This window comes from Berghia stephanieae, chromosome 14, assembly GCF_034508935.2.
Source record: "Berghia stephanieae isolate SIO BIC M18660-M18661 chromosome 14, UCSD_Bste_1.3, whole genome shotgun sequence".
Lineage (NCBI taxonomy): Eukaryota > Metazoa > Mollusca > Gastropoda > Nudibranchia > Aeolidiidae > Berghia > Berghia stephanieae.
Genome location: NC_088373.1, coordinates 14310933 through 14323043, shown reverse-complemented (window position 1 = coordinate 14323043; position 12111 = coordinate 14310933). Strand labels below are relative to the sequence as shown.

At 35.4% G+C, this 12111-nt stretch overlaps 1 protein-coding gene across 1 annotated transcript in view; it reads left to right on the top strand.

Annotated features, from left to right (window-relative positions):
- The first annotated feature begins 654 nt into the window (after positions 1–654).
- The window catches only part of LOC144959959 (mitochondrial import receptor subunit TOM70-like), a 25948-nt gene continuing 14491 nt past the window's right edge, over positions 655–12111 (top strand). The window contains exons 1-5 of the mRNA XM_078892837.1: positions 655–1033; positions 4260–4433; positions 5027–5153; positions 7938–8047; positions 8652–8872. Of these exons, the coding sequence (XP_078748963.1) occupies positions 743–1033; positions 4260–4433; positions 5027–5153; positions 7938–8047; positions 8652–8872 (923 nt within the window). The 5' untranslated portion in view covers positions 655–742. The remainder of the gene's footprint in view (positions 1034–4259; positions 4434–5026; positions 5154–7937; positions 8048–8651; positions 8873–12111) is intronic.

The following is a 12111-nucleotide window of genomic DNA, read 5'->3' as shown; positions in this document are numbered from 1 at the left end:
TCTCTCTCTCTCTCTCTCTAGATTGTGCCAAGAAAGGAAGAAATTTAAAAAAAAAAAAAAAAAAAAGAAAAAATAAGACAATCTAATCGTCTACTGTCGGACATCAGGAGACTGGTTGTTGTCACAACTAAGCTCCAACATTGGTTGCTTAGTTTATCGGTTTCGATAAAAGTCAAGCGACAGCGATAGTAATTTGTAACTGGATTAGTGACAGTGAATGAAAAGCTCATGACTTTATTGAAACTGTTTCCAACCGCCCTGCGAAGCATGCACGGTTTCTCAAAAAAAGTGTTTTATTATTCATTAGTTTATAAAACGGATGCTTTTATATTTCTCTCATTCATCACTTCACCAACGACACTTTAATGTATTAACATCTTCATAATAATATTAGCAAGTCTGATAACCGAAAGCAATTATGTGCTTGAATTAAGATAGTATAAAGGACGATTTCCGTAACAACAATGGGCTCACCACAATTTCGATTATCAGACCTGCAAATAGGTTTACGTCGGTCACCATCTAATTTGTTCATTCGCGATTACAGTGAGTATTATCACATAATTTCATTGTGTGAAGCAAGTCACACTGGAATTATTATTGGACCATAATATTTGTTGGTTTATATTCATAAACATTACTAAACGATGACAGCTTCCGTTACCACGTGAGGAAATCTCGAAGAAAAAATAAGAACACGGTTGGGAAATTTGACTAAAAAGATTCCATCGACCAACCGAAGATGTCGTTGCTGGAACCACCAGAGGAACTATCCCGAGTCATCGTGAATACTTCATCTCAAGTTCCGGCACCACCGATTTCAGTTCCAGCCGATTCTGGTGCTACAGAAACGTGGACAGCAAGGGATATCGCTTTATATGTTGGAACTCCGATAGCCCTTGGCCTTGCAGGTCTTTGGCTCTACCAAAGATCACGCAAGCCCAAGGATAAAGATAACAAGGATGATGATCCCATATCCGAAGCCCTTCCAGCATCAAAATCAAAGCAACAAGCAAAACCAGAGGAGCCATTGGTAAGTTATCAGTATCTAGTTATGACATGTTTTATTTGTTTTTGTTTTTATTCTGCCGAGCAAAGGCATCTTCTTTACCGGTGATGACCGTCGCCATCACTTCAATGTTGTCAAAGTCAAAGTGAAAGTAGACTGACGAGACGTCCAGGATTATGGCTATGGCAACATTGGACCATGATTATAGTTATAGGCTTCGTTATTCTCTGACATGTCTGCCAATAAAGAAACTCAATAGCTATTTTTACAGTCCCTTAAGACGGTACTCAGATCTCTTTTTACGATTTCATATGATTCTGCTACTTGTGGCGGATGCTGATCCAAGTGAGTGTGAGGTCCAAAGTCCAAGACTAAAAGACCTCTCAAAAATTCCATCCTCAGACTCAGAAAAGGACCTATCAATGCAGGTCTTAGATCAGGAAGTTAACATTCCTGAGGCAAAGCAGTAAAGCAGTATTTCAGTGTGGAGGCCTGGGCCAAGGTGCTTGGGCTTGATTTAGTTCAGAGACAAGAGAAATCCCATGAATGGATTTGCAACATATGTACTGAAACAAACTGTAAAAATAGATCTGAGTACCATCTTTACGATAAAGAAAAAAATTGATTATTGGCAGACACCTGTCTGGAAATAATAAAAAAAACCCCGGATTTTTTATTTTGGCAGTGTCTATGTACATGGTAACCGAGCACCTACTCAGGATCTACTTACACGGTAACTCCGGTAACTGGTTTGCCGCTGCAATACATGCAATGGACAGACCTCGCTCTGTATGTGTATGTGTGTCTTATTTTTAAAAAATCAAACAATACAATATAACCCATTAAAGGCGAGATTCAAGGTTACCATGCATGTTACTGTTACCGTGTACATAGATCCTGAGGCTAGGTGCCCGGTTGGTAACGAAAATAATGATACCAAGATATCTGCGATATTCTTCTTTATAACGAAGTTATTCATCTTTAATTGAACCCCCCTTCCCCCCCCCCCCCCCCCTAAAACTTATTAAAAGCGAACGGCAATTTCCAGTCATAACTTTCTTATGGGCGAGTTGGGTCACAATTTGACTCCCACTGCTGCTGCTCACTAAACTGCCTAAAGTTACCGTGTACGTAGACACTCTGCTTGATTATTGGCTGATCCAAAAGACTGGCCTTTTTGTTATTGGCAGACACATTTATCAAGTTTGCAGAAATGTTTTATGCAAAATACCAAACGTGGTGTGAAAAATACCAAATATTCTGAAAAAATGCCATTAGTTATTTGTGTCCCAAGTCATTTAATATCAAGTGATATTTAACACAAGATGAAAGTAAATAGTGATCAAATGCCAAATCCAGCCTTTTGAAAAAAAGCAAATGAATCAATGGTAAGTTTTTGACACTTTGAACTAAAACGTCAAACTGGCAATTCGCCTTCTTTTTTCAACCAGCACGAAACTTTAATCATCAAATAGGTTCATAGTCCACCAACCTTTAAAATTTTCACTTCCTACCTACCTGTTAACTTTATTGATCTCCTTTTAAAAAAAATAATTTGTTCATTCTGACCACAATTTTGGGGATATTGATGATGGCCGGTAATAATAAAATGAAAGGTGGTATAACCCACCCGATCTGTCTATTCAAACCGATATCTGTGTATCTTAAAATTCATATATGAGCTAGATAATTTTCCACCATCTTTACTTCCTTGTTTTGATATTTATTTACATCTCTGATTCAAATAATATGTTGGTGGATCTAGCTTTGTGGAAGTGTGGTAATAAATTGTATTGTTTTGTATGAAGAAGACAGGAAAAAAACAGGTGTGGTCGGTTTTGGGGCGAACACCTACGCCTAGGAACCAGAATTTGATCACTTAGCGTCGGTTCCGACAAGCCTTCTAAGGCAGACGACTTAACAGTTCGGCCATGACACCCACATAACTGTCACAGTTTATTGTGCATATAGTAACCTACTATCCATTGACTGATTTATTGTTCGTTAATTTCAGGTTTTTATTTATATTTTATTTTACTGATTTATGTGAATCTCGAAACTTTCCATATTCTGAACTCTTGATAATTGTTTAAAAGTAAAAGAGCAGAGTTTCAAAAAAGTGTCTGCCAATAATCAGACATGTCTGAGAATAATCACATCCAATATCTAGACTAAGAGACATAACTTCTCGTATGCCTATATATCTGGTGTCCTGTTTCGAAGATGAAGGTACTCGTCTTTTTGAGTTCTTCTAGCAGGCCAAAAAGTTTTTATGTAGAGAAGTTGCAGAGGGCCATATCACTTCTCTATGGGTCGTTGTATTTTCTGTATCGTTGCAGTGCTTGCGATGCATGCCTTCAGCATTACAATGCATTATTCTTAAAATTTCTCTTTTTTTATTAATATAGCCAGGTAGGTCCTCCAGGAGTTGAGGTGGACTCAAAAAGCCTAGTGCTGTCTCTGTCAGACAGATCTTCACAGGGAGAGCACCATATCGTTGATTACATACTCCAGAACATTATTTGCATTTGCATGATGCTGTGATTTTGAAAGTGCACACCCCCCCCCCCCCCCCCCCCCCCGGCTCAACTTCAGCACTTTGCTCATTTCAGGAGCTCCAATGACTAATCTGCACCTGTTTAGAGGCTGGAATCAGACAACCTCATACATAATTATAGTAGTCTTAGGTCTGCTTTGGATTTGGAGATTGATGGGCAGTGATGTCTTGTCATTGTTTGCTTTGGATTATTTTTTATTTTGTCATCATTAAAGGCCTTGTGACATTGGAGGGCAATGTTGAGAAAGTGTGATTTAAAGCTTTGCCCTAAACTTTTCTCTTTTATTTAAAAAAAAAAAAAAAAAATTCAAGTTATAGCTGTCTATTTTATTGTAGTTAATTAGAAATCATTTTTTGTTTTTATTGCCACCTTGAGAAATTTACTATAAAGAACTGAACAAGTGTGTATGAAAGGTGCCAGACAAAGAAAGAAAGCAAAATACAAGAGAGAAAAAACATCCCAAAAAATCAGTCTACTGATTTTTTGGGATTGTATTTTTTTTTCTTGGATTTTTTTTTTTCTTGCTTTGTCTGGCACTTTTCATACACACTAGTTCAGTTCTTTATCTTACACTGCTGCCTGTTCCTTAATTTCTTAATGAGAAATGTATATTACAAACTGTAGTAGTTCTTTGGAAATTGCATTTAGAAGTTCTCAGTGCAATGTTGATATCATATTATTTTCCTTGTCAGGGTCGACAAGAGCTGGCACAAACAGCTAAAACAAAAGGTAATCGTTTATTTAAAGAATCCAAGTATGAAGAGGCTATTACCTGCTACACAGAGGCCATCAAGACCTGTCCGCCAGACATCAAGGCTGACATGTCTACATTTTATCAAAACAGAGCTGCTGCCTATGAAAGTCTTGTAAGTAGCAATTTAAAATGTGGCGCTTTGTGTTTTTATTTTTGCTTTAACTTATCGCATATTGGGGAAAGAAACAGTTTTCCCTATTTAAAATTCAGTTTAGTAATTTTTTTTAGATCTCTTATATAGGGGCTAAGTTACAAATATTCATGAACACCTTATCCAAAAGCAAATAACAGTAGTCAAATGGAATGAAAGCTTGAATGTAATTACTGAAGACAGATAATGATAATGTGGTTGTTTAGTATTTCTCCTTTTTCAGCAAAACAAGTGAAACCCAAATTTCATTCATCATGTTTTTAGAAGGTTTTAACTAGTGATCAGACATGTCTTTTGGAAAAGCATTTGCACACATTTTACCTTGTCCTATCTGAGATTGACGTTACATTTGGAAATCCCAGTGGTGTGAAGCAGCGCTGTCTTTGTCCAAAAATTGTACTTGTGCCTTACAGGATGCATAACTGATGCATGGTCATATGCTAACTTATATTTTCAAAGATAGTGTTATATTTTTGTGATCAATTTTTACATTTGCAACTTTTGAATTCATTCATGTTTATTTACACTTGCAAATTCTTAATTCCCATTTGCAGAAAAACTATAGCCAAGTAATAAAAGATTGCAATTCAGCTTTAGAATTAAATCCCAAGTACTCCAAGGCGCTTGCCAGAAGGTCCAAAGCTTACGAAGTGTTGGAAGAATACAGAGAGTCCTTAGAAGGTAAATAATTGTATTATTTACATGTCTATACTTCACATTGTCTAGTGGCCTTGAACTTGCAACACAACTTAGCTTGGGCTCCTGATTGGGGTCCTTTCAATTATGGGCAGGGAGATCACTTGATGTGTCTTCTATCCCCCTATATCTGTTTTTCAACTTGGATTGAGATTACTAGGTTTTGTTCTGACCCTGGCTGGGAGGGAAACCGTCAAATGTACTTTTTTGAAAATTGTTTTGGAGGGGATATTTCATTTTGTTCCTTTTAAATCATATCTCTATAATAAAAAGCAATAATCAAAAATTAATATTTTGAATGTTATATATATATATTTTTCTTACTTTTTACAGTCCACAGCTTCTAACAGCTTAGCATCACCATATCTCAATGATGTTTTAACGCTGAGGTACATTGACGGAAGTGAAAGGAATTATTTTATCCTCTCCTTCTAATTCACACTCTTTAGATCCCAAACCCACTCCCCTTTTGTAAAAATGCTTAGACACCATTTTGGAACCCATAACAATGATCATAAACAAATCACTTTCGTCTGGCGAAGTTCCTGACTGCTCCAAAAAAAGCAATCATTACTCCACTTTTAAAGAAATCCAATTTGGACTCTGAGAATTAAAAAAGAAACTTATCTCCCAGTATCCAACTTGCCTTTTCTTTTTCAAATTTTTTTGAAAACAGTTGAAATATCACCTTGCCACGAACAATCTATGATGAAAATTATAGCACTAAGACAGCTCTCTTAAGAATTGTGAATAATATGCTGATTTCATCTGACTGGGGTATTGTGTCTCTCCTCACCTTTCCACAGCATTCGATAAATTGATCACTATTTTCTGTGCAATAGACTCTTGACCAATTTTGGTGTAAATGGTACAGCTCTATCCTGGTTCAAATTTTACCAGACCAACAGGACACGACACAATCAGTGTGCGTAAATGGAATACCATCGAAAGGTGTGCTTTTGAAACGTGGCATCTCTCAAGAATCTGTTCTCTGTCCTCTATTGTGTACCTTTTATACAATGCCGCTTGGCAGGGTGATACAAGATACAACTGCATTCTGTGAAATATCATATGTATGCAGACGACACACAGCTCTATAAAAGTGTGGTTTCTCTTCCATCATCTCCTATTACAGAGGACATTGAGCAGTGCTGTGAATCTGTTAAAACTTGGATGGTGTCTAACAAACTGAAGTTAAACGAAGAGAAAACATAAATTATTATCTTAATTGCAACTGAATCTAAATTGAAGAAAGTTTAGACACCATCCATTACAATTATTCCTGTCTCAGACAAAGCTGAAATCCTTGGAGTCATCCTAAACAACATGCTTTCCATGAACCATCAAGTTGACCACTTCATCAAAATCCTGAATTTTGAACTTTTTAGAATTTCTGGGAAATCAAGGCTTTTATTTCATTCGATGCTCTAAAACCATTGTTTCGGTACTGATTCTATCCCACTTGGATTACTGTAACACTTTTCTCGCTGGTCTTCTAGATTATAAAATAAGCAAACTTCAAAGAATTCAGAATAGGGCTGCTCAGATGGTCCTTGGAGAGTCCCCTCTTGATGGCACCAAAGCTTTGCTAATTATTCTCCATTGGCAACCTGTGAAAGCCAGAATTAAGTACAAAATTACTCTTACCTGTTTTTATGTATTTCAATCTTCTGCCACTCTTCAAGACATTCTTCAGCCTTATGTTCCGAAGTGTGAATTGAGATTGCATGATTCAAAATTGTTAGTTGTACTGAAAACAAAAGATCCCTTTCTAAATTTGGCCCCACAATTTGAAATTCCCTTCCCCAGTCTGTTAGAATACCTGACAGTGTTGGTGTATTTAAAAAAAGTCTTAAAACATTTCTTTTCACCGAATACTTACTTTTGTGAGTTGTGCCTTGTGCTACTTATAACTGCATTGATAAAATAATGTTGTATGAGTTGTGATTAAATTAGTAGTAGCCTGTATTGTTTTAAAGCGCTTTGATGTTTCGACATAAACTGCTATGTAAATTTACTCGTTATTATTAATATTGTTACTGTAATTTTTTTTTTTTTGATTTGGTTATATAATAATTTGTAAACATTTAAGTCTATTCCTCTTGGTGGGATCCTTTGCTAATGTCTGGATGGGACCTTTAGGTGATCTCAAACTTACAATGATAATTTACTCCTGGGATCTACATCTGCTCTCTTCCCCTTTGTCTTACTTTTTCTTGTGTGCTTTTAAAATTTTCTTCATTTTTACTGGTGCTGATATGACCTTAATGTCTCCCAACTGTCGTAAAAACCCTTAAAAGCAAAACAACTTGGGGTTTGCTCCGATTGGGCACAGTTTCAGTATGCCAAAGGCATTTTGCACAGTTTGTTCATTCAGCAGTGATAGTTGAGATCGAATGAAACTACTCTGCAAAAGAATAATGTCTTATCTAGTATTTGCTGTTTTCTGCCATAGAAACAGTAATAGCCCATGGCTCTGAGGGAGTAATTTTTTACATCTTATAACCTCATAATCAATCTTGTTCAATTCAATGTGCTTTTTAATGACAGAAGTGCAGGTAGTAATAGCTAAATCATTTAGTCATATCATTTGTATTCATTAAAAAAAAAAATATCTGTAAAGGCAATTATTGATAATTAACAAATAAAAATCGATTTAACAAATTTTGCAAAAAGGATCAATATTTGTTGGGTTTTTTTATATAGATAAATAATGAAGCCATTTGATTCCAATGTTCGATTGACTAAGTGTCAAATTTCCTTCATCAGATATAACCAAAGCTTGTCTATTAGAGGGCTTCCAAAATCAAATTTACCTTCAGGCAGCTGACAGAGTACTGAAAACTTTAGGAAAGTCTCGTGCGGCTGCAGACTTCATGGTGAGTTTTAAGGACAATCTCTCTCAGTGTTAGCTGATCCCTGTGTAGGAAGTTGTCTCTTGAATTTTCTTTCGGAACAACTCTTGCTTCTCTGCCTGTCTGCCTGCTTCTGATATGGTTGTCCACAGTCATCTTAATTAATCTGCCTCTTATGTTTACTCCTAAATTATATTTCTCATTTTGATCATAAGTAACGTGTTACTGATTTAATGTCAGTTCTTTCCATTACATTAAAAATTATCTGGTGTTTTCTGTTTTCAACATTTTTGTGTAGCACTACAATTCAAAATCTATATTTTTTGTATCCACAATCTGCATTGCCTGTGATTACCCATGCTTCAATTTTATGATAAGTTATTATAATAATTGTAAGAGATAAAAATAAAAATGAGAATGATACAGATCTATTTTGAATTTATACCCTTTGTCTCTCTTTATTTCTTCCTTAGATTATTGCCAAGTTTGATCCGAATCTTTTAACTATTCTATGAAAGTTCTTTTTACTAATGGATAAATGATCTAATAATGTTTTAAACATTATAAAACCTAGAAAACATAACATAAAACATTAACTCTTGATGTCTTTATTATTCAATCTCTACAGAACAAGAAACCAGTCACTCCATCCAAATTCTTCATTGAAAATTACCTGGCCGGTTTTGTTAACGACCCCGTCAAGCTGAAGTTTGCCTCCAGACAGGCCAATGAACTAGCCAAATTGGGCCTAAAGGTCAAGGAGGGTCATGGAGGAGGGGATGAAGTAGAGGCTGAGGCTGTAGAGGACACTATTGGGGATAATGGGGCTGTCTTGCTCGAAAAACCAAAGTAAAGGCATTTTAGTTTAGATTAATATAATTTTTTTTCATTAAAAACAAACAATAACAAATGTTTTTGTGGAAATAGTTACCATTAGACATGTTTATATATTTTTTGCTTGCTTAATGTTTTAATGATTATTAGGGTATCCCCATTACCAGGGAAGGGTCTTTTGATCTTCCATTGTGGGCAGGGAGGTTACTGTGTTGTTTCTTCTATTCCCCTTATTTCTTATTTCCTTTTCCAGGTTGCTTTTTGTCTTTGTCTTGGTATGAGATTACTTGGAATTGTCCTGACCCGGGCCGGTGTCCTTGGCTGAAAGGGAAACAGTCAAATATATAGTATTAGATTAGGAGATGTTTTTTTTTTCTTCTTGTAATTCATCTCTCTGGTATAGTACTGTATAGTATTTTGCTTTGAATGCAATATTCTGTAAACATTTGAGAGTATTCCTCTCAGTGGGATCCCTGGGTGGGGATCCTGACCTCCCATTGCGGGCAGGGAGGTACATACTGTGTCTTCTATCTCCTTATATCTGTTTTCCAACATGCTTTCTGTCTTTGTCTTGGAATGAGGTTACTTGGTTTTGTCCTGGCCCTTTCCGGAGTCCTGGCTGGGAGGGAAACTGTCAAATGCATAGTTATTGTTTTGGGAGATGATATTTTTTTCCTTGTAAATCATCTCTCTGTTATGCATTGTATTATGTTTAGTTTGCATATTATATTATATGATTGGTAAATATTTGAGTGCATTCCTCTTAGTTGGTACCTGTGCTTGTGTCTGGATGAGACTTTTAGGTGATCTCAAATTATGTACATTGGTGGTATGCTCTTGGAATCTACATCTGATCCCTATTTGTTTCCAGTTCCCCTTTGTCTTACTTTCTCTTGGGTGCTTTAATTGTAATTTTAGAACTTTTTACTATCCCATTTTCTTCCTTTTTACTGGCGCTGATATAACCTTAACGTGTTGCAAGCGCCGTAAAACCCTTAAAAACAAACAACAATCAGTGGGATCCGGTGCTTATGTCTGAATGGGACTTTTAGGTGATTTCAGACTAAGCACATTAATTCATTAATAGTATGCTTTTGGAGTCTACTTCTATTCCCTATTAGAATCAGTCCTGTTTGTCTTACTTTTTCTCAGGTGCTTTCAATTATAAATCTTAGAGTTTTTGACTATCCCATCTCCTTTTTTATTGCTACTAAGATGATCTAAAAGTGTTGCAAGTGTCATAAAACCCTTAAAGACAAAACAATAAAAACATGCATCCATTACAAAGTACAAAAGAGTCCAATAGTCCAGTACATAAAAGCACAATACCTTATTGTACACACTGGCCTGTACTGTTGAATTTCAAAGCGTGTTTTGCTGGGTTTTTTAATCAGAATTTTTGCTTTGTTGTTATCATAATTAACTTAAGTTTGCATCTTTTCTGTATTTTGTTGCAAACGAGTTTGTCAACAAAGATATGATAAAATCTAAAACTGACCATGCACACCTTCTGTAACTGTTTCAAAACTTTAAAATTTCTGTGTCCTGTAAAAACCCTTTAAGCATTCTTTGTTTAGTGGTCATGTGATCTTAGCTCCATTAGTCTGTGAGGTTGTGCTAAAAGGTTTTTGTGACGTTCCCCCAAAAATAATAATAATAATAATAATAATAATAATAATAATAATAATAATAATAATAATAATAATAATAATACTTTATTGCATCCCAAAAAGGAAATTTTTTGTACAGACGTGTTATAATTTACACATAAGATAAAAATACAATGGAAATAGGATGTATATATATAAAAAAGGAGCAGCTCTATAACCAGAGCTGCGCTTTATAATATGAATAATTTCAACACTGTAAAATAGTTAAAACTGTCACTATAAATTGAAAATTGAAAAGATTGCAAAACAAATAAATTAATATTTATATTTTTAAAAAGTAAAAATGAGAAATAATTATATAAAATGATTATTGCTTGTTGTTATAAAGCCTAATACTGGACGGCAGAAAAGATTTTCGGTGTCTCTCTGTTTTCGTTGAAATAGAGAAAGGGCGACCACTTCTTTCTGACATAATAATTGATGGTCTTAGTGGATGATACTGGTCATTTAATATTTTAGTTATTTTATTTATACAAAATTTCTCGTATAAAAGATCTACATCGTCAACATCATTTATATAGCGTTTAATGGATTTTTTAATATTTGAATTTATTTTGTTCCTTTCCACTGCTAAGCAATTGCCTCCCCAAGCTGTTATACAAAATGACAAAACACTTTCGATTACTGCTCTATAAAATAATGTGCAGAGGGTTTTATCTATTCTAAACTGAGAGAGTTTTGATAAAAAATATGTACGTCTGCACATCTTATGCCTAATTATTTTCAAGTGTTCATCCCACTTGAGCCTGTCATCAATCGTTACACCAAGGTATTTGTAGTGAGGAACTCGCTGGACGAATTGGTCCTTTAATTTTAACGGTTCTATCGGTTCCTTCACTCTCCTAAAGTCAATCACTAGCTCCTTTGTCTTGCTTATGTTAAGCTCTAGGTGGTGGGCATCACACCAAGACACAAATCTATCAATTTCTTGCCTATAAGCCACTTCGTTGCCATTTGTTATGAGGCCTTGAAGAGCGGTGTCATCTGCAAACTTTATTAAAGGTACACTCAGGTTTTGACTTCTACAGTCATTCGTGTATATTGTGAATAATACAGGGGACAATACACAACCTTGAGGAGCCCCAGTATTTGTAGTTATACAGGAAGATTTGTTTTGTCCTAATTGAACATATTGTGCTCTCTCCGTAAGAAATTCGAGCACCCAAGCAATTATATACTTGTTTAAATTCAGACTAGTCAATTTTTGAACAACCAACTGAGGTTGCATTGTATTGAACGCTGAAGAAAAATCTGCAAAAAGCAATCTGCAATAGCTCCTAGCGTGATCTAGATGCCTGTAGATGTTGTTTGTAAACAGCAAAATGGCATCCTCTACGCCACGTCCTGGTTTGTAAGCAAATTGATGACTATCACTCAATGGCATAAACTGATTCCTAATTTTAACAAGAACAAGTTTTTCTAAAGATTTCATGACTATTGAAGTCAGTGCAACAGGTCTGAGATCGTTCATAGTTTCAAGTTTTTCTTTTTTTGGAACAGGAATAATTTTTGAAGTTTTCCAAATTTCAGGGATCGAAACGCATTGGAGGGACCAGTTAAAAATATGTGTATTAATGGGGGAAA